The 24,010-nt window shown below is 42.6% G+C and overlaps 1 protein-coding gene across 9 annotated transcripts in view; it reads right to left on the bottom strand.

Moving 5' to 3' along the window:
• The window catches only part of tenm4 (teneurin transmembrane protein 4), a 185,784-nt gene that overhangs the window by 73,174 nt on the left and 88,600 nt on the right, over positions 1–24,010 (bottom strand). For 5 of the 9 annotated variants that reach the window (XM_088427927.1, XM_088427919.1, XM_088427920.1 and 2 more), the window contains 6 exons: positions 22,702–22,912; positions 15,523–15,624; positions 14,071–14,265; positions 11,989–12,189; positions 7,529–7,714; positions 4,910–4,936 (listed from right to left, as the gene is read on the bottom strand). In XM_088427927.1, coding sequence (XP_088284053.1) covers positions 4,910–4,936; positions 7,529–7,714; positions 11,989–12,189; positions 14,071–14,265; positions 15,523–15,624; positions 22,702–22,912 — 922 coding nt within the window. The remainder of the gene's footprint in view (positions 1–4,909; positions 4,937–7,528; positions 7,715–11,988; positions 12,190–14,070; positions 14,266–15,522; positions 15,625–22,701; positions 22,913–24,010) is intronic. The other 4 variants (XM_088427922.1, XM_088427923.1, XM_088427928.1 and 1 more) reach the window with 2 other exon arrangements.

The raw sequence follows: 24,010 nt of genomic DNA, 5'->3' as shown, positions 1-24,010 counted from the left end.
AAGACACTAGGGAGCTGAAATTTCACCCAGATGGTGACAAATGTCAGAGTTCATATTGGCACAGAAACTTAGTTATACACTACCAAGAGTGTACCATTCCTTGGCTGGAATACTGGTCAAAGTGCGACGGTAGCTACCTTGAGGGCAACTTAATTTCTGGAGAGGTAAGAAGACACTAGGGAGCTGAAATTTCACCCAGAGGGTGCCAACACTACCAAGTGTGACATTCCTTGGCTAAAATACTGCTCGCCGTGTCACGGCCGCTACCCCAAGGGTAACTTCAGCTCTGGAGAAGAAAGAAGACACTAGGGAGCTGAAATTTCACCCAGATGGTGACAACATGTCAAAGTTCATTTTGGCACAGCCACTTAGTTATCCACTACCAGGAGTTTGCCTTTCCTTGGCTAAAATACTGCCAGAATGACATCGTAGAAACGGTCTGCGCGAAGGTAAAGGACAGAAAAAAATATATCCCATTTTTTTTATTGTTATGTATTCATACTTTTATTTGAGGCGACAGTTAAACCCAAGTCGCCGCAAACATTCTTACATTTTACTTGCGATGTCTTTCGCTATCGCTAGCATTAGCGCAATTAGTTATAGCGTTTACGCGCGCTCACAAAAACACTCCAGTTTGTGTGGGGGTGGGGGCAGGGAGGGGGGGTGGGGGCAGGGAGGGGGGGTGGGGGGCAAACGTAATGACCCTCCGCTTCAAGTTGATCAATGCGATACACCTTGAGCCGAAGCCGCTAATATCCCTCGGCCGCGCGCTTAGATGCGCCCGATCGGCGCAGTCGATACTGGACTCATTACCCGCCTTCATGCTGCATAATGACACTCGACTTACTCGCACGTGCAAAACACACACAAACGCCATTCGCTACAGTCGTGAGGACTATTGAGCAAAAAAATTAATAAACGAACGCTTTGGCCTGTTATTATTCACTCATGTCGTTGACGCGGGCGATTAATGAAGCAAAGGAGCCGGTTTGCGAGCGTTTCTCGTTTTTTGACACGGTGGGGAGTCGCGCGCAATTTTGACGGACGACCAATCAATTGATACGATACTGATAAATTGAAAACGAGATCCTGGAAGATGAAAACTAATTTCGTACGCTCATTAATGCACTCTGAGTACATTAACTTATGCATTCAAAACGTGAGAAATATTGGATGAATGAACAAGGAATCGATTAAAATATGTAAGGATAATTTAATGCATAATACACTCATCGTTAAATGACTGCAGTTTTAATTTTGTAAGACGTCAAATCGCTACAAATTCTTTTCACTATATTTAAATATTTCCACAAAGAATGCATGGCAATATTTTTTTTATTTAGACTTATCATAAACAAGAATTTTGTTTGCTATTGTGCCTTGACTTCTTTTCTTCTAGCATTTGATTGGCGACAATAACCTAGCGAAAGGCTACAGCGCCACCTGCTGCTTTGGCATGCAATCTGTATTTTTTTTGTCTAAAAACAATACTACAAACTTTTGATGCACATTAAAATAAATAGACTATATTATTGCCTCAGTCAATTGCTATATATATATATATATATATATATATATATATATATATATATATATGAACACACAAAAGATATTTTCGAGTGGTTTAGTTGAAAGTTTGCGCACCAATTACCAAGCACCAATGTGCCTTGACTTCTTTTCTTCTAGCATTTGATTGGTGACAATAACCTATCGAAAGGCTACAGCGCCACCTGCTGCTTTGGCATGCAATCTGTATTTTTTTTGTCTAAAAACAATACTACAAACTTTTGATGCACTTTAAAATACAGACTGTGTTATTGCCTCAGTAAAGAAAAAGATATTTTTAATTATTTTAGTAGAAAGTTGAAAGTTTGCGCACCAATTACATGAAATCATACACAACAACACATCAACTTTTGACGCCCATATATGGGCAAACGGAGTATGTTTACTTGCATGTTAAACAGGATCAGGTGGCGCACGTTCTCGATTTAATAGCAGGGAACGTATTGCGGCACACAGGTGTGAGCAATTGTAAACATCTAAAAAAGAAATAAAGCAATGAACGAGGCCCGCGGAGATTATCCCCCGAGTTTGCGTGACGTTCTCACAGCAGATGGGCAACGGAAGGGACGCCATGTTGCACTTGCTTAAAACATTAATTTCCAAAAAAGAATACGCGATTGATACATTATGTATTTTCCTTTAAAAAGAGGGGAAAAAAAAGATGCTATATTTATCTCGTTAACTTTTATATCGCCGACAAGAATGTGTTTGGCTACACGCTAAAGAGGATCAGGTGGCAAATTTTTGCACTTTAATGACAGAGAATGAATTTTCGGGATCCAGGTGCTAACAATCCTGAATGTTTATTAAATAAAAAAGCATTTGAACGAGGCGCAATGAAATTTGGTCCTCCATCGAGAGGAGCCAAGCGGGCAGCGTGGGAAAAAATGACAAGCGGGATGCTAACCGCTAGTCCGCATATCGCCGCAAAGTAGCGCGCCGCTTTCTTTCCCGCCGATTATACGATCGCGCGCGATGGCAATCGCGACGGTCTCGGGTATATCAAAGGCGTCTGTCTGTCACCGTCGCTGTTGTTAGCGGCGCCTTGATAAGCGCCTCGCTGAGCTGACCCATTTTGTCAAGTGCGAGGAGGAAGCTTGACGCTTGCCTCTCCGAGCTCACATCAAATGGCGGGAAAATGCACGGGGAGGATGAAAAAAGACACAGGTGGGGGGGGGGGGGGGGTGAATGGTAGGAGGAGAGCGGAAAGAAGCGTTTGAGGAAATCACGGAAGGTAAATACGACACAAAGTTTCACACGGTGAACATCTGGTTCGTACATCTTTCACATTCTTATTTGAAAATTTAGCTAAAGCACAGACAGGAAGTCTGACGGACTGTAAACAAAAACAGCACATCTAAGGATCTGATTAGCAGATTTCATTGCTAGCTTATTTCTGACACGATTTATGTTTATATGTATAAAAACATAAATCATGTCAGAAATAAGCTAGCAATGAAATATATATATATATATATATATATATATATATATATATATATATATATATATATATATATATATAGTTCAAACTAAGTTTAAGAGGGGCTAATATTTTCGAAAGACAAAATCGTTGCCATATTAAACAAATTAACGTGTTAAACTTAAACGTAAATGTTTTGAATAGTAGGCAAAAAATGTGGTCATACTAAATAGACAGAGAAAAAAAGTCAAAAAGTTCAACTGGTGGCTAATAATTTCAAGGCACAATAACTGTCACAATGAACAAAAAAATTCGGTAAAACTAAAAGGTAAATATTTTGAAAAGTAGACATAAATATCTGGTAATGTTAAATAGAAAAATAAAAACATTAGTTTAAATGGGGGCTAATACATTCGAAAGTTATAATAAACAAACAAATCTGTTTAAAGAAAAAGTAAAGATTTTGAAAGGTGGAAAAAAAACATGGTAATAACACAGAAGTAAAAGGTCAAAAATGTGTCACAAAAGGTAAAAAAAAATGTGGTAGTAAGTAAATAGACGTCAAAAGGTAAATCTAAATCATTAGCTTACCAGCATAACTTTTAACAAGAAATTAACATACACATATAACTAATTTTGAAAAGTCAAATATGTGGTAATAATAAACACAGTAGAAACGGACATCTAAATCGTTAGCCTAATTGGTGTTAGCGTACTTACCATAGTCCTTTATTAACCCGTTCCGATAACGAGAACAACAGCAAATCCAATTACAAAAACAAAACACGAACCTTAATTGCAGATTACATACGTGGATGAATGAGAATCGCAACAGACATCATAGAAAAAAAATTAGCAAGCGTACCGTTATTTTTTTCCAAATAACTTTACCCAGCGAGATTCCTCTGCCTTTCAAAAAGCTTTTGTATTAGAATTCCTGAATTGAGCGTACAGTATACGCGCCATTGTTCTGTTTGTTTGATAATCAAATACGGGCAAGCTTTTAACCACGTCGTCCGTCCTACCGAGAAAATCAATTAAGCTTTGGCATTCTCTGATTTAAAAGGGCCTCTGCTAAACGACAGAGGGCTCCTTAAAAATCAATTTCAATAAAAGGCAGAATAGATAATGAGCTGTGCTCAGAACAAAACAAAACACAATACAATTTTCTCTTAATTTCCCAGAAGAAAGGCGGCAGCTGCTGGAGGCTACCAGCGTTAGAAAATGTCTCCATACCCGTCCGAACACGTCGATAGCTTTGATAATTTACCTGTTTAACTTTGCTGGTGACGCATATTTAGCAAAGCTAATTGTTAATCATTTGAAAATTTCAGAAAGCTTTGAAATCAGGAGCGAGTAGGTCAACTCTTTAGCTTAACCGCCGATAAATAAATTCAATAAATAAAGTACATTCAGGACCAACGGGTGTAGCTATGTATATTAGCCGCGTTAGCTTGTCAACTACAATGCGAACATTATGCTAACTATGCTCTAAATTTAGGACTAGCCAGTGTATATAAACTGCTAGCTTGTTAACGTAAATGCTAACATCATGCTAAATATGGTGTCAATTCAGGGCTAACAAGCTATCTAAGCTGTGTTAGCTTGTCTACTAAAATCTTACAGGTGTGCTGACAATGCGTTACATTTAAAAATAGTAGCTTTCCAAGCTAACAAAGCTAGCTGCTTGATCGCAAGTCCCACCCGACCTTCCGCGTAGGATTTGCTTGCAAAACCCGACCGCGTGGGTGTGAAGGTGCTAAGTGGAGACGATGGCGTGACAATGGTGCAAAAAGGCGGTTAATGGCCTGGGTTTGTGTACAGTGTTTGTCGCCGCGTAAGCGACAAAGTCAAAGTGGCTCACACAAACGACGATGGACGAAGGGTGAGGTGGAAAAGAAAAAAGGAGGAATGCCGTACCTTTCACTACCCTATCCAGATAGTGAGCTTGGGAGATAAAAGACAAGGACAGTATCGTAAGGGAAGGGAAAGACAGAAAGGCAGCAAGGTGTTAGTGCGCCACAAAAAAAAAAAAAAGAAAATAAAAGAGCATGCATCACAAACATAGTCGGCAAACGGCAGCCAAACAGGATGAAAAGGAGCCATGCAGAATCCCGACGGACGGACGGACGGAGCGTCTCGCGGGAGCCTTTTCAAAGAGCGATTGATGCACGAGGAGTTCGCGCCGTTTTCCACGGTGGCACGTTTTCATCTTCAAACGCACCCCGGTAGACGGAGGGGTCCGAACGAGCCGCCTTGATTGTGCCAAGTGATTTGAAATGGCGAGCTTTGGCTTCTTAATAGACGCCACGGAGGGATATTTTACTTGTGATCCCAAAATGGTCCATTAATAACGGAGGACGAAAATTCACAGACTGAGTCCTCGGTCAAGAACGACAAGAACCAAAAAAAACAAAAAACTGCAGTTAGGATGGTCACTAACTGTAGGCTCAGCCATAAAAATGTTCCCCGGGTCAGTTTGACCCATTACATTTTTGACCATAACTAATCACATGAGATTGAGTTTGACCGGCTGGATGTTTAAACCCAACGTTGTTTGTTTGTTGTGTATAATTATTTTTAAAAAATGACTCCGGGTCAGTTTGACCCGCTGCATGATAAACATAATTATGTTTATGTGTCAATATAAGGTGCCACAGGCACATTTAACCGTTTTCATGGGTCAGCGTAACCTATGTTTCATTAAAAATTGACTCTGGGTCAATTTGACCCACAGCGAATTTAACAACACAATTTTTTAAGCATTAATCTGACCGGCTGCATGTTAAAAACCCAGTGTTTGCTCCCATAATGCCACCGGCTGTTGACGTGCATCACCCGTGGTATTATAAGGAAAAAATGCTATGTAATAGCATTTAGCTAACAAGCATTTTTATTCCACGCTTCAACGGAACATAATAGTTTATCGCTAATTATATTATGGCGGCCCAAGATGCCACTGGAGGACCACAGATTTCAAAAGCGCGACCTCCGGATGGCCCGACACTCTTGATGTTGAGCGCTTCTGACAGGCCTGACATTAAATAGCGGGGCGCTAACTAAATAGAAAGGCACCTGTCCTGCTGAGCTCCAGTCACACTTCAGAATCTGTCAATCCTCAAAACATCCATCATCATCATCCCCATCATCTTCCTCATCACAATCACATTTCATGAAAAAAGTAGAAAAAAGGCCCGAAGTTGTCACCAGCAGCCGCATGAACCAGATCGATTGGACGCCAACCAAAAAATAAAAATGACTGTTCGAACCTCATCAAAAATGTTTTAACGTACTTGCAAATACGTTATAACGCAAGTACATTCAGCGAGGATGATCAACCTGGCTGATAATCGCTTTACCTCTGCGTAAAAGTAATGTTTTGTGCAGGCGATTGAGGCGTGTGCAGGGATTTCATCTTTTACCCAAGATTACCGTATTTCTGTATGAAAAGGCGCAAACAAATTTACGTTTCTCTTGACAGTGACAAACCAGGGAAAATGACGTATTATGTAAAATATGTACGGTGGGAGCGATGAAGTGATTGGGTGGGAGGGCGACATCTACAAGACCTGTTTGGTGCGACGGGACACGAAACGTGACGCGAGAGAGCCAATCAGTTTCGGGAAGGTAAAAACCGGAAACGGAAATATAGCACGGCTTCCAGATTAAAAGCACACATTTTCAAAGCAAGACATAACTGAACATTAAAAAATAAAGCGCTTGAATAATAAAATAAATGCGTGTGAACAAGGATGGACTCAAACGTTGCGTAGGTCTGCTAGTTCTTTTCTTGAAACCAAAAAGGTAACGACACAAACACCACTAAAAGCTAAACGACAAACGCAGAATATAAACAAGAAACACAGCGAAGCCTTCCAGATTAAAAGCAGATATTTCAAAATAAGATAACACAGGTAAGAAAACAACACAAACCGCGGCGCTCGAAGAATTCTTAACACCGAATATATCTCGTCTTTATGCCACTGTTGTGAGCAGAGATGGATTCAGACGTTGGTTCGGCCCGCTTGCTTCTTTCAATGAAAATAATATGGTAAGCTAGGAAAAAAAGCTACTGTAAGCAACTCCTCGTATTCCGTCCACTTCCACCCTCCCGCTAACGTTTTAGCGTACTCTCAAACACGTTTGAACGCATCTGCGCGTACGTTTGAGGGAACTGCAAACCGTTCGGTCGGCGTCGGCAGCGTCACGCTTCCTCCGGCGTTGGAGGAAGCCGTTACCATTCAGACAAAAACCTTGAAGAAGCGGCGCAAAGGAGAGCAAACACAACGAGAGGCGGGCGGTGGAAAATGAGGAGCAAAGAGGAAGAGGATGAGTCAACTCAAAGGACATCTTAGCACATTCCCACATTAAAATGCATGAAGGCAAGCCTGGGATCCTTGAGTAAACCCGTTCATGCTTTACTGAGTTGCACAAATTCAATTAAGCATGCTTCCTCCCCACCCCCGGCCCCGCCCCCCTCCTCCCATCCGAACGGACCGTCCCCGTCAGGCCGAAAACCTCGGCGAAGGCCCGTCCTACCGATGGTGCAGTGTTCTCCGTTCCAGCCGGGACTGCATTCGCACTTGCCGTCCTTGCAGGTGCCGTGCTCGTTGCATCGCGGGTGACACGCCCTTTGCTCGCACCCGGCGCCCGTCCAGCCGTCGTCGCAGCGACAGGTGCCCGACGCGCAAACGCCGTGGCCGCCACAGTCGGCTGCGCAAATCTCTGCGGGGCGCGAAGGTGGGGGAGGGGGGAAAGGGGGGTGACACAAGACAAATCCAGGAGTTATTGTGGAGGAAAGGCGGCCACGCTTCACTACCTTGTCTCACGGACGCCGAAAGGAATTCCGACGCCTCTGCGCACAATACAAATCTAATAACGGACTACAAAAAGCGCAGACGGGGACTGTGTGGACAGTCTTCGCGTTGCCTCTTTTGTTGATTTTTTTGGGGGGGCCGGATTCACTTCAACGTAGAAACTCCTGAAGCTTTTCGTTAGAATCCTAATTCAAACGGTAAAAAAAAATGTAATAGCTTTTTTAAAAGTGGAGAAAAAAAATGTCAAGCCCAGAGAATCAAGGTTACATTTGTTACATTTGTTTGTGTCCAGAGTTAGGTCGATTTTGTCTTAGAAATACAGCAAAATAACTGCTTTTAGGGGTGGGGGAAAAGTTGACCAAGTCGGGAAATTCAGCTTAAAAAAAAAGGTTGACTAAAAATAGACATGTTTTCTCCAAAAACCCTTCTTGCATAAGTATGCATCGCTGCAATGGCAGCGAGGGACCAACATTAGGACAAAAAACACAAGTTTGGGATCATTTCGAGTGAAAAAAGAGCGCGTCATAAATGTTCAATTATTGCTACTACAAATCACAACAGAAAAAGAACATGTCCAAAGACCGTCTTGTCTTGTGAGCTGATTCTAGTTGTGTACTTAAAAAAACATTGACTGATATAGTAGTTAGCAGGCTTTCATTAAAGACAATATTAGCTCATGGAGGTTCTCAAAGAGAAAGGAAAGAACTTCCCAAAAAGTACTATGGCAGCGATATCAAAGAATACAATCTGTCATTAAAATTAAATATACTGTAGGTGTGCAAATTTTATCCAGTAGGGGGCAGTCAGGCATGAAACGAACCCCAGCCTGCTCATCAACAAGAAGAAGAAGAACAGGAAGTTATTGACCTCATAGTATATATATATATATATATATATATATATATATATATATATATATATATATATATATATATATATATATATATATATATACATACATACACACACACATACACATAGATATGCATGCACTGTGTTCCCTACTTCCTCACTAGAAAATGTAAAATGCTAATTTCGATTTGGACATAGTGCAGTTGCACGCTTGTTTAAAGCGAAGTTCTCGCAACGATGGCGCGTGATAACGAGGTGCGGCGCTGGCACCCGATCAAGATAACATATACACATAATGATACATATTCCGAATACACAAGAGGTGCCAACGGGCAAAGTGAACATCTTGCGCTAGCTCGTTAGCACATATGGCGAACCGAGCAGCCGGGAGCGACCTCGCCATCGACTCCGGGGGTCTCGCTCGGTGCACAAATTCACACGATGATCATTTGACGGCGCGGGGAAAAAGAAGTTACTCGGCACACAGGCGAAACGGCGCCAGCTACGCCAAGGCCATCCATCCAGCCATCTTTTTTCGACACTGCTTCATCTCATTAGGGGAGAAATATTGAAAAAGCTCACGATTTCAACTAAAAATAACACAAACTGTTTAACTCGTTTTGAACAGTTGTTATAAAACCTGCTGTTTTAAATCTGATTTTTCAGAAAGCACGTTCGCACCTTCCAAGAAGAAAGCTTTTTCCACTGCTGCTCCATTTATATGCAATTGCCATACAAACGCAAAACCTGCTGTGCAAAGTTTTTCTCTTTCTGCATTACGCAACTCAAAAATTGCGGCAAAACATAGCGATCTCCTGGCTGAGCGGCGCCCCCCCCCCCCCCCCAGCAAAAATAATAGCGATTACTAGACCTACGATTTTATATTTTAAAAAAAAGTGTTGTTGTGATAGAACACATTTGTGATTTGACAATTCTTTACTAGAGGTTACTTACAGGTATACAATTCTAATTATTATCATATATAATTATGAAGGAAATTGAAGGCAGAATTTGAATATACCAACGTCTCAATTATATATATTAATTATATAATTATATAATATATATAATTATATATATATATATATATATATATATATATATATATATATATATATATATATATATTTTTTTTTTTAATATTTATTTGCATGTTATTAAAATGTACTGTTTTTGTACATCACGAAATAACTTTAGGCGGAACGGTGAGAGAGCGGTTAGCACGTCTGCCTCACATGCAGAAGTCGTGGGTTTGATTCTGGCTCGGGCCTTCACGTGTAGAGTTTGCATGTTCTCCCCGTGCCTGTGTATGGGTTCACAAGGTACTCCGGTTTTCCCAAAAACGTGCATGGTAGATATATTGAACACTCCAAATTACCGTTTGGGAGTGCGAATGGTTGTCCGTCTTTGTGTGCCCTGCGATTGGCTGTTAAACTTAGGGTGTAACCCGCCTACTGCCCGAAAACAGCTGGAACCGCTGTGAGGATAATCGGTTAAGAAAATGTGAAATGGACAAACATCACAGAAGAGATAAACTGCTAAAAACAGGAATTTTTGCCAACTCTTATGACCATATGCTCATAAAACCCCAAACCCTAACCCTAACCCTCCAAACACTCGACAACGTTCAAAGGAGCGGTCGCCAGCCTGTTGGAATGATTTCGTCAAGATTGCTTTCCCGATTGGATCGCATTATCTCGTGGCCGGCAAATGTAAACAAGCGTGCATTGCGCGGCCTAAGCTTTAACACGACAACGCCATCTAATCCCAGGAAGTATTAAGACGGTGCGTAGCGATGGTAGAATTTATTGAGGGGCTTCCTCGTAGACTATTTGTCTTCCTGTACGGCGGTAAGCTTAGCGTCGTATTATTGGAACACTTGACAATAAACAGGATAAAGCAGGATAACGCGCAAACTCATCATCATTTGCAGAGCTCACCACGCGTTTCGCAAAATAACCGTGCGGATTACCACTTTAAGGCACTGCTCGGAATATCCGAGGAGTCTTCCATCCGAGGACTGAGATGAAAACAAATCGAAAGCAATCGAAGGCCGATGTACTGATTATCGGCACATCAGAAGCAGGTATTAATCCCTCGCAAAATATTTAAAAAATCCCATTGATTCGCGGGGAAAATTACGTTGCCGTAAAATGAAAAACATGTTTTTTTTCCCCCGGACGTTTGAAAAAAATCAGACAGCTCTATCGATTCAAGGTGAAACGTCTTCTAGGAAGTACTCGGAGAAGAACGTTTGAGAAGTAAAAAAACAAACTAAGAAAATAAAAAAAACTTGACATCTCACTTCAGCAAACTAGCAATTACGCTGGAAAATATACCAAATCAAGACGTCTTCTGGCAGAACACAAGAGTGTTAATATGAGCTGCCAGAGATGTCAAGGTTGTTGTTGGTGGAGGTATTAAAAACGTCTGTCACAAAAACTGATGCTCTGTTATTATTAAATCTTATTCCTTCGCTGCCTGCAGATTTAAGAGATTATCGCCGCAGAAGCTCGCGGTTTTGCAGCATGGCTACAACCATTCATCAGCACCTTCTTTTACGCATGGCCTTCAAGGAATTATTTACCGCCGCTGATTGAGACAGAATATCATCAGCCCCGATTCTTGCTGCTCTATTAGCCTTCCAAAGCTCCGCAGCAGCTCTCCTGGTCTCCCTTCACGTTTATCTAACGAGCGTGTGTGAGTTTCATGAGGGAGACGCGCACTCCTACGAGGTGATTGGCTCTCGGCGCGACCATCGACCAATGAGGGCAGGAGTTGTAATATACTCCCGCCTAGGAGTTGTATCTACTCTCATTGATCGATGATCGTGCCAAAGGCAATCACGTGTCTTGTAGGAGTGCCCGCTCGGACGATACTTGACCGTTTTTCACTTATTGCAGTGGTCCCCATTAACCACAAAAAAACGATGGATTACTGTAATAAGAAATTACATTTTTGTTGAAGTTTATGGCAACTAGGCCTGGGCAATGTATCGATTTTTTTTTTTTTAAATCTGCATCACCCTCATGAACTTCTGTAGCTTCTGCCTTCTTTACTTCCCAGCAGTAGGCTAGCGCATTTTGGCTACGGCTAAAGAAAACGATCAGTTTGTCCGTAAGACGGGAGTTATATCATCAGTGGTTTGGGTTTGTGGCGACAGACATGGAACAAGTAAATTCCTCTACAGTATAACCTCAGAATGTGGTGTGGTGGCTAACCCAAATGCCCCGCCCCCAACAGTCCTGCCAATTGTCTGCTATAGGGTCAACATTAGAACCTCATGTCAGGACTAAGTGGGTCCGAATAAGGTCGTTTTTGCCAGACTACCTGTGGAGCAGTCATGGCCCGTCCAGTTGGCGTCGCAGCTGCACGTGTTGGTGTCGGCCAGGAAGGTGCCGTGTCCGGAGCACTGGTCCATGCACGAGGCCCTTGGGCTCTCGCAGCCTTGGCCGCCCCAGCCCACGAAGCAGTGGCACTCGCCCTGGACGCACACGCCTCGACCAGAACATGTCGGGTCCAGGCAGTCCACTGGAAAAAAAACAGAAGGCAAAATTTAATTTATCGTAATAATATCCTGGGTCAATCTGACCCGGTGTCATGTGTAATTATGCGTGTAACTTTTTTGGGGTGTAATCCTGCTGACTAAAAAAAAAAAATCTTGTGATTGCTTTTGTTCCCCTCAGAGACAGCAATAATATTCTTGGGTCATTTTGACCCGGGTTTTGCTTACGCACTTTTTTCCCGCTCAACAACGCATCCAAATTCCAATTTAAACAGATATATTTATTCTACTTAAGCTCAGCAGACTGAAAAACAACATTCAACATTTTATTAACTTTCAAATGGGTCAGTTTGACCCACGAGACGACGTCCAGCCACTGCGATTCACACGTCGACACAAAAAGACATTAGCGATGCACGAGCCCCCCATTTTGAGAAGGCGTGATGAGGAAATATTTTTTTTCTGGTCAGACAATACCTGAACGGAGCGCACAGATGGCAAACGGGCAACGGGGCTCGGGCGACGTCAGCGCTGCCCCCATTTACAATGACATCAAGTGGACATAAAGGCCGGCATAATACGACAAAGCGCATCCCTCGCCTCTTGCCAGATGGTTTGTGCGCCAGGTGCCAAGGATCAGAGGACTAACTGACAAGAAACTCTCCTGGCAATTAATCACGGGCGGCTGAAGGTCGCGGCGAAGAAAGGTAAAAATGTTAAAGGCCGCCGTGGCCCGCGTTCCCCGCCGCCGCAAACCGCTGACACGCCAACCCGAAATAGAACGGGGGGCCTATGGATGAGGCGCACCCCCATTTATCACACCCCCCCGGTGCCATTTTTCATCTTGAAATGAGAGCCTTCAAGAGCTGACAAACACAATGGCCGCCTCACTCTTATCTGCTCGGGACGTATCCGCCGCGGAGCTCCCGCCGGGTTCGCGTCGGACGCCGTGTCCGACTTCCGACACAATGAGCAGACTGTTTTGTTATTAATGCGCTGCCTTACAGCCATCGCTTAGAAGCTGTCAGTCACAGTTGCTAAGGACCAAGACTCCAACTCTCACCCTGCTCCCTAAAAACCACAATTTCACCGAGAGGTCCCATTCGGTTTTTTTCAGCGGTATTACGCACCACGGAGTCCGCTCTTCTGCGGCACAAATATTTTGTTTTATCTTATTATGGATAAAATGCGTCTTATCAGCAGACGACATTAATCATATTGAGGCCCTCGTCAAATTGGAGTAAATAAACGCACATCAGGTATGGAGTTAGTCTCCACTTTGCTGCGGTATTTCCCTGCTCCCTGCCGAACCCTCATGGACAAAACGACTCTCGTTATTATGAGTTAAGCACATTCTAAAATATGTCGAATGTGACCTTAGCTTATGTTTTTGCTCTACTAAACTTTTGTGACTTCAGCCTTGCTCCACAGTCTCCATTTGGCTGCATGGTTCCACCGTTTGAAAATACCGTATTTTCCGCGCTATAAGGCGCACCGGATTATAAGGCGCAAACTTAATGGATGACATATTTTAAAACTTTTTCCATATACAAGGCGCACCGGATTATAAGGCGCACCCTCACTTAATGACATATTGTAAAACTTTTTCAATCACACTATAGTAATACTCAAAGTAATAACAATAATAACTCAAATAATAACTCTCAATAGCATATTAACTCAATGTCAATATGAGCAACCTTGTACAACTGTAAACACACAAAAGAAACAGGTAAAGCTTACTTTATCACTTCGTTCCCCATCTACGAATCCCAATCTCAATATTGATCCATATATAAGGCGCACCTGATTATAAGGCGCGCCTTATAGTGCGAAAAATACGGTACTTTCAAAATGACTCCAGCTTCAACAGATGGCGATAAAAAGCGGCTTGGAATGCATCCTACCTTCCTCGCAGTTTTCTCCTTTGTAGCCCGGGTTGCAGATGCAAGTACCCACGATGCACGTGCCGTGGTGGCTACACGTCACGTCCACGCACTGGTTGGTGGGCACGTCGCACTCGGAGCCTTTCCAGCCACTGTGACACATGCAGCGACCTTTCAGGTATTGACCGTTGCCGCTGCACAGCACCGGGCAGGCGGCTGGGCGGGGGAAGAGCGGACACTCCGTTAGAACGGTGGATCTCAACCTTTATTCAACAATGTGAAATATAATAAGTACTCCTGAAATGGCGCAAAGCATGCTTGAATTGGGTTAACGTCGGCTGAATTTTTTCCTTGTCTCCCAAATAAAAACGATAACGATTTAGCATAGTGGCGGTAAGAGGAAACAAGCATTATTTAATGAAAAATGCAATAGTTACACGTGAACAGTAATGGTAAAAAGGAAAAAAGTCGACCAAGTAAGGTCAGCTGAGTTTAAAAAAAGGTCACGCGAAATATCCACATAGAGGCTTCGCTGGAAACATGTTCACATGTTTTAAAATCGTTTCTAAACAGATTTCACCCAGTGTTGTAATGGTGGCACGGCAGAAAGACAAAAATAAGAGGAAGTTTGAGACCATTTCCAATCAAAAAAGAGTGGCAAAAAGTTGTTAAATTATTGTAAAGTGACCCTACTATAGCATGGGTGACCTGGGGGCCATTAATGTCCAATCATCTATATTTATTGGCCTGCTAAAAAAACTGATTTATTTTTACTGTATTATACAAGTTTAAGTAAAAATAGACAATTTAAAAAAAATGAAAAAAGATTATTGGTGCACGGAGCTTCCCAAAATAAAGGAAGGAATTTTCCAAAATGCATGAGAGTTATATTACCCGAGAATATAACCTGTCACTACAAACAATCTGTTCTGGTTCCGGTGTTTAAATTTTAACCAGTAATTTAACCAGTATTTGTCAAGAAGAAAAACAGGAAGTTATTGACCTCATAGCAGTTAACAGTCAGATTCACTTTCTTTTTACAATATTGTTTTAAAATAATCGTCCCAACATAATTCCACAAATTTAAGATGCACTTTTATTTCCCCAAAAATGAAGGACAAAAGTACGGGTGCATCCTATGACGAGTAACTTATTTTTATCTTTTTTTCAAAATGGCCGTATTCTTCCTTAGAATAATTACAGCATCGGGACGAGGTAAAGGACTGACGTCAGTTGGCTGTTAGCAAGCGGTTGCAGCTAACAGCAGCTCGCGTTAGCTCAGGTTCTTACGGCATCGATTTCAATAAAAGAAGCGAGCGGACCGAACCACCGTCCGAGGATCGTGTAACGGTTACGATGTCTCCATCTGATTCAATTAAGAGCGCACCGGTTAGAGAACATGGAAAGATATTCCATTTGGTTTATTTACCGTGGTCTTTTGGCATAAAATAAATAAATAAATAAAAAACTTACGTCTGCCGCAATCGGGGCCTTTGAATCCCAGGAAGCAGTGGCACGTTCCTGCCACGCAGTCGCCGTTGCCGAAGCAGCTGCTGGGGCACTCGTCGACGGAATCTTAAGCGGGGCGAAGACAAGGCGACAATCAAAGAGTTATTTTCCACGCTAATGGCGGCGCAACATTCCTCCCCCTCGTTCTCTCGGGCTTGATTATTATCCGCGTGGCTAATGACAGTGACGAGAGCGACTTCCAGCCCGACGAGCGCTTTCACCGGCCCGTTTTCGCCGCAATTTGCTAAACGGCAGGCTTGCAGTTAATTAAGTCTCCCCGAAAAAAGCGCCAAAGCAACACATTGAGGCGGAATTAAATCCCGAGTATGGAGAATAAACTCGAGTAATGTTGCTAAACACGTGATTGGGCCGGCCGCCATCGAGGTTTTACTTTGCGGCGCCGTAAAACTACAAACAGAATACAAGCCATCTTGTAATCGAATAGAATTTTTTTTTCGCTTGAATGCGATGGTTTTCCTACTAATGATTGAAAATAATCAGATGTGTGTTATTCATGTATTCAAATAATGATTCCATTAAAAAAACAAATAGAATCCATTATTAGTGAAAGAAATACAATAAATAATGCATACATGAATTCAAGTCATGCAGATTTTATACAATTATTTGTGTTTTATTCATGATATATTATATGTAACTAATTAAAATGCAGTAGCCAATCTCTGGGATTCGCAGGTTCGAATTTGAGGGCTGGGCTTCTTTAGTGGAGTTTGCATTCTCTCCCTGTGCCTGTATGTTTTTTGTCCTTTATTTTATTGAAATATAAATTATCTTTTGTGTTTCTATTTAACAAACACACATATGTAAATAGTTGTTTTACATATATATATATATATATATATATATATATATATATATATATATATATATATATATATATATATATATACTTAAATATAATGAATTATTTATCAAACTCTAATTCTAGTTAAAAAATGCTACAACTATCAAACACTAAGAGAAAATGTGATGTTTATAGTTAACAATTAATGGTTTGTTTATCTCTTCATGCTTGTGCCATGTTTTATTAATTTAACACCAGTTTAAAATATTCAAACGGATATTTGGACAACTGCCCAAATTTTTTTTTTTTTTTTTTTCTTCCCCTGAACCATCAATCAAGCCCCCATTGCGATGATGGACTTCCTCCCTCGCTCCATCTGAGTCCATCAATTTAATTATCAAAGTAATGAAGACGACTCAACGACGAGGCGCCGCTCGTCGGGATTAACGACGCCGGGAAAAAAAAAAAAAAAATCCTCCCGTCTCGCCGCCGGGTGAAAGTTTTTCGCCGAACAAAAGAATCTCTTGAGCTCCGAAATACGAGCTCGGGATGGAGCGTCTCTTTCCTCGAGAGAGTCAATCATCGGCGAGGAGAGGAGAGACAAAAGAGGGGGATGGCGAGACATGCCGAGCGGCGCCGCGGGCTGGTCTCGGCCTGACTTATAGATCAGGGGAGGACTTTCCTGCGGCGCTCCATCATTGTGGAGAAATCCGAAAAGAACATCAGTCGAGTGGGAGGTTTGGCTTTCTCAAGCTTTCATCTGCTGATGTGCGTGTGTGTGCGTGTTTGCCGCATGATGGGAATCAAATGTCGGGCTTTACTGTTTTTGTGGGGACCTCCAGGACCTGCGGGGAGCATTTTGGTGGAGCGCATGACTTCAGATGTCTTTTTGAGGGTCAAGACTCACTTTTAGAGTGTAGGTTTGAATTCTATTTGTGTTGAGATTCGGGGAAGTGTTTGGGTTCACTCATTCAGTGCCACGGACGAGATTTCTCGTCTTTTAAAATAATATAACAATAATAAACGATAACATTCAATGGACATGAGTTGAAACACTTGACCAATGCTTACCTAATACAAGCCAATTGATCACTGTCGTGCTAACTGTGACCATTGGATGGCAGTGTTTTCCCACTTACAACACAGCTATTACCGACATCAATTCAAACTGAAGAATGGAAGTCATTCTTTCATATGATACCACCCATATTTGCATAGACATAGCACACAATATTCCGTTGGCCGTGAAAGATGAGTGAACATGCTAAAAATACTGTCCCGCAGGGGTAGGGAACTCCATTTCATCCAGAGCCATATCTTATTTTCGAAGTCTCCCTCGCCTTTCACACCTGGTTCAAATAGTGAGCTCATCAGCAAGCCCTATGGAAGCCTGATAACGATCCCGATCATTTCAATCAGTTGTGTTGAACGGGAGACACATCAAAAACAGGCTAATATGGCTCTCGAGGAACCGGAGTTCCCTACCCCTGCTCTGGAGGTTTCCTTTTCCAATAACGCTTGGCACTGAAATAGTTAAGTTTCAGATTAGGCTACCGGAAATGCATTAGGTCCCCGCAATGATAGAAAACCCCTAATGTGCGTGTGTGCCCTTGGGTTTTGCTTCATGGCGGAGACCAAATACCAGGTTTTACTGTCTTTGGGGGGGCATCTTAGACTTGCGGGGACTACTGTAGGGACTTGTGGAGACTCACTTTTAGAGTTTAGGTTTGGTTTATGGTTGAGCTTGGGCAATCTGTTGCGATGGTTAAGGTTAGGAGCAAGGAAATGCATTATGACAATGGGATGACCCCACCATGACAGAAAAACCCCCTGGTGTGTGTGTGTGTGAGTATAAGTGTGGGTGTAATGGTGGTGGATGACAGGAGGAAAATGAGGTGTGGGACGCGAGGCGTGCACGACGTAGCAAATGTCTCCCAACGGTGCAATTATACAGGGGGAGCTTCTTGGCATGAACATACAACTACAAAAAAAAGAACATGCACACAATATGGATAAAAAGTATTGGGACACGCCCTTTTTATAACTCAATCAGGGGTTGAGTAAAGTCTAGGGATCCGTGCAGTACTCCCACTCGTAAAAACGTAACGATACCACACGACCATACCACTTCAGAAGCTTGACATTAACAGGACCTCTGGGAAAGGAGTCATGTTAGTTGTCTGGAGATACTTCAAAGCAACGCTTCTCAAATGAGGGTTACCTAGGGGGCTATGTGAAGGCACTTCAGGGGTATGAGAGATTTAACAAAAATTCCTTAAGGTATCTGCACAAACTCAGAGAACTTTCTCCGCAATGACAAAAAAATGTTAATTAACTAATCTATTAATTAGCTCAAGGGGCACTCCTACAGGACACGGGCACTCCTACAAGACACGCGATTGGCTCCTGGTGCAATAATCGACTAATGAGGGCATGCGTTGTAACCCACTCCTGCTCAGAAGTTGAAATTCACTCCTCATTGGAGCCCGTGTCTTGTAGGAGTGCCCCATCAGTCGATTCCAGTATTGCTTTTATTGTGTCATTGCGAAGGAAGTTCTCTGAGTTCTCTGTGATTTTAAGTCTTATAAATGATATATTACTTAACATTTTCATTAATGTTATCCAGATATATGGAAAAAAAGAGTCTCTTTTGCGTTATGCGGTTACATGTCAAACCCCTCCCCCTGAATCAGTGTGTCCCAATACTTTTGTTAGGCACTAGAATAATGTCTGCGGAACATCTCGTCCATTTCTGTGTTTTATCATAATTCTAAGCTGTCGCTGTCACGTTTAATTGACCGGCCGTGAACCCGGCGTTTCCGTGTTGAATACACATTATTCTCGCCTCGTGGGTTCTCCTGGGCGGGCGGCCGTGAATATCTCTTAGCCCAACGCATAAATCAGCCATTCAAGCGGGGGCCTTCGTTGAAATTCATTAGCCTCCGTATCGGGAGGTGCTAACTATTGTGCCGGATCCCGCTGTCCGCCGGCGCGCCGCGCGGGATTAATCAGCGCCTTTTCCTTTCCCGTGTGCTCCAGAGGACGCCGGGCGAATCTGAATGATGGCGAGGAGAACCGGAACCATCGGAACCCCCCTCCCAACCCCGCGCTGGGATCCGTGTCAGGCACCAGGCGGTTACGATAAATGACTTCACGCTCCGCGGGGCTGTGATTCAGAACGATCACCGGGACACGTTTTCGCAGTGACGGGGGCGAGCTACATTAAGGACAGCCCCCCCCCTACAACCCACATAGGAGCCTCAACCCGGGGTGCATACTCGACGTTCGGAAAAAAAAATCTTACAGCGCGCTATCAAAAGGAAGTGTATTGAAATGACGAGCGTGTCTCAATTTAGTCCCAAATGTACTCAACTCTGTGAAATTGGGGACATTTAATTGAACGCAAAGCTATTATTCGCTTTCATGAATGGCAACAGGTTCATTGTACCTTCTCACTTGGAGTGAAAGAGAATTTAATTGCTCTGCTTGCTGCGACTATATGCTAGCTTAGCCATAAAAATCACTCAAGACGTAAAAGCCTTATCGTTTGGCTTTCTTTATTCAGGTGTAGCAGCATACTAACTGTTAGCATGTTATCAATTCCTTTGAGGAATAGTACCCGAGTAAAGTAATTAACTGATATGCTAACTGTGACTATATGTTAGCTTAGTGAAAAAATAGCACAAGATGCAAAAGCCTTATCGTTTGGCTTTCTTTATTCAGGTGGCTATGTAGCAGCATACTAACTGTTAGCATGTTATCAATTCCTTTGAGGAATAGTACCCGAGTAAAGTAATTAACTGATATGCTAACTGTGACTATATGTTAGCTTAGTGAAAAAATAGCACAAGATGCAAAAGCCTTATCGAATTTTATTATTATTTATTATCGAAAAGAGCCCTCGAATGCAGATGAAATCCTTATAAAATGGCGCAAGAGTGTTCACTACTCAGGTAGCTATCTTGCTAAGTTAGCAAAACAAGTTCAACATCAGGATTTGATGTTCAAGGAACAAGACATTAGCATGTTGTAATTTGAAATAAGCGAACACATGTGATGCATATTGTTCTTCATGTCTTGAAGCCAGAGGTTTTTTTTTGCATACTGATAAGTGTTTTACATGAAAAATCAAGAAAGCTAACAACGTATCTTAGCTTAGCATCATAGCGTTTCATCTTTTCTTATCAGAAAGAGTGCTCAAATGTCGACGGATTTCTTATCAAATGGTGTCGTCAGGTTGCTAGCTTGCTAAGCTAGCAAAACGAGATCAACATCACGATTTGTCTTCATTTTAGGAAGACATTACAGTAATGAAATTTTAATTAAGCGCGATGAATATTGCTCTACACGACGTCAATTATCCAGAGGCCGTGTTGCGTATTTTTTTTTTGCTTCTGTTCCACCAGTAAAACTGGAGAACGCTAACAATATCGGGATCTGAAATGCCACTTTTGATTTGATCTCCCACATTCTTCTACCTGAGCGGCCCCCGTTTGAAGGTCAACTCGGAGCCTCTGCGGCTCAGCCAGTTGGTGGGATTCAATTTCTGCTGAAGGGCACTTAACCGGTGACCCATTTTCCAAAAGAGGCCCTCCTGTGGGCAGAAGAGCTCCCGTGCTAACCCGCCAACAAACTCTGAGTAATCCCGCCCAACCCGCCGACGGACGGCCCCCTCCGGCCCGGCCGCATCCCGATTCGTGGCGCTGTCAGGCCTTTTACGGCTCAAGCTTCCCCTGCCCGGCCACAGCGGGGAACTTTCGTGCGCTCCCTTGTCGAGGAGAAATAAACTAAGAAAAACACGCCGGCCTGACTGTGATATCATGGCATAAATATTGAATTGCAGCTGCTGTTGGCGCAGCGGGAGGAAGCGGTAGGGTGCTTGGGGGTGAGGCCGGGGTGAATAAGGACAGATGTGTATCGATCCTGTTTCTGGCACCACCCCTGTCACAGCGACGCAGGGGCTTTTAATTAAAGTGCAAGCGAGGAGAGGGAAACCTGACACCACGCCTGGCGCGATAACGCTAGCGCTAAACGCTAACGGAGGCTCGAAGTATCAGAGGAGTTGAAATTAGAGAAAATCATCAAATTATTAGAGCAAAATTCACGAGAGCAGCGTTAAGATTGGCTGGACCCCCTGATTGGCTCATGAGACACTCACGCTAATTAGGATGTTATGATCCCTGAAAGGCTTCTTTGGGGGCGGCGTGGCAGGATGGCGCTCATGTCCTGATTTGCTAGTTTTTGCCAGATTTAACTTGATAAGCCTGCTGCTTGTCTTTTAAATTATGCCAAAACAAAATGCTCTATCAAAGCCCCGATTTTCCTGTTTTGAGGGTGCGCCTGCGTCAATGCTAACACGCGCGTTTTGAAAGATCCGAAAAAAATCGGAAAAATTGTGAAATCTCATGCTTAATGGTTAAACGCCACTTCGGACACACCAAGACATAAACATGAATTAATTTAAGCAAAATAATCTGCCACCTTAAAATTCAAGAAGAATTGATCCCCCATCAGCCACATTAGCGAGGTTTTGATACACAGATGTGGGTTTTGTTTTTGTTTTTTTTAATCGGCCATATTCTTACTCATAATAATTACCGCAACCAGACAAGCTAGAGAATGGACGTCAGGTGGTTGTTAGCACCCAGTGCCACTTGCAGCTAACAGCAGCTCGTGTTAGCTGAGGTTGTTACGGCATTATTTTCAATAAAAGAAGCGAGCAAACAGAACCTCCGTCCGAGCCCATCCTTGTTCACACACAGGAATATTACTAAAGAAGAGATGATCATGTCAAATTTATGATGCCCCCCCTTGATTCAATTAAAAGAGCACCGGTCAGAGAACTCATATATTCATTGTGGTCTTCTGACAAACATTTTGATAAACACACAATCGAAACATGCATGCTGCGCAACTTTGAGTACTTATGGTAAAACTCGCGCCACGGGGAACACAGATATACCGGCGAGGCGTTCACTGATCGCTCACAATGTGGGAAACCTGAGACATACTTAACCTGCAACAAACATATAAATTAGGGATATAAATATGAAGAAATATGAGGAATTTAGGGAAGATGAGATATGTTTTGCTAGTTTTTGGCCCTAAAATTAAGGGTGTGTTATATATTTGGGGATTTACGCTACTTTCCGTTTTAAGAAAATGCAAATGAAATAGTCTTCCACAAGTCCACTTTATGGCACATTAGGGAGAAATGCAGTTATGGCCATTGAAGTGTTAATGACGCATTTAGTAATGATCATTGATGCTGATGTAGAAATCTTTTCCCCATTCCATTTTTTTTTGCCTCGCAGTATTCAGCGTCCGCTTCTGCTCACCTATAGCGGTGGTGAGGAAGGAGACGGTTTCCTCATCCTTCCCGTCATTGTAGACGGCCAGGTGCCAGATTCCGGACTCCATGTATTGGATGAAACCCGTGTCGTGAGTGGTGACGGGCGCCAGGCTCCGCTGCAGGGCGGCGGGCCCCTCCAGGCTGAGGGGGCCTCGCACCAGGAGCCGCCTTCCGTCCAGCAGCTCCACAAAGTCGAACTGCGGACGAGACGGGAGAAAGTGAGCCAGAGTGAGACGCCGCCACTCCTCCGGCAGACCGTCGTTTGCTCGGCGTGAATAAGTTATCGTTCCGGCGGTAGGGGCGTTAGTCTGGCCGCAACATGGCCGCCGTCGTCTCACACTGGGTGCGTGGAACTTTTCGTGGCTGAATGCCATTATATTAGAAATAAGGAGTTAATTCATTCATGAATGAAAAATATACAAACCCGACTAATTCATTCATCACTCAACGAAACACGCACAATAGTTTTGACTTGCTTGAATTCAAAACAACGCAAATAATGTACAAATCGACTCTACCACAGCATAAAGCGCAAGGTGTTAATTTATAGAATAATTATGGAATAGATATGAAAAAAATGATGATGACTTTTTCAAAGAAAGGTTTAAAAAAAAAACTTCCTAAATAGACAGTGAACACATGTTATTTTTATTTATTATATTTTAAACGTATGTGCTATTTTGCTAGCTCGCTAAAAGATACCACCATGAAAGTAGCCTATGTCCGACTGTATGCTAGCTAGCTAGAATAAATAAGACTGAACAAATGTGATTTTTTTAGAAATGCAAAACTCATTTAGTATGCAATTTTGCTAGCTAGCTAAAAAATGGATTTTATTCTATGTCCCCACTGTGTTTTGCTAGCTTTCAAATGCTAACTTTCTAGCTAGCTAACATAAATAAGAGAGTGAACAAATGTTATGCAATTTTGCTAGCTAGCTAAAAAAAAATAAGAGACTCAAAGTAGCCTAGGTCCAATTGTGCTTCCCAAGCTATAACTATACTGTCTTGCTGACAATAAATCTACAAATGTTTTTTTGTTTTTTTTTTAAGCCAGAGCTTATTTACAGTGTGCGATTTTGCTACCTAGCTAAAAAAATAGGACATCATAATCAAAGTAGCTCATGTCCTGCTGTATTTTGCTAGCTATCAGCTGGTTATCTTCCTAGCGAGCAAGCGATAAATAAGGCAGTGAACAAATGTTTATTCGAAACGCCTGAGCTACAGAAAGAGTAAACCAATCACAGTAGGCTTTGCCCTAAATGCTAGTTTTTGTCTCCTTAACTATATATCAAG

The sequence above is a fragment of the Hippichthys cyanospilos genome, chromosome 11, assembly GCF_059441005.1.
Source record: "Hippichthys cyanospilos isolate Australia breed blue-spotted pipefish chromosome 11, RoL_Hcya_1.0, whole genome shotgun sequence".
In the NCBI taxonomy this organism is placed as follows: Eukaryota; Metazoa; Chordata; class Actinopteri; order Syngnathiformes; family Syngnathidae; genus Hippichthys; species Hippichthys cyanospilos.
Note: the sequence above shows the minus strand (reverse complement) of the source record. Positions and strands in the feature narration are given on the sequence as shown.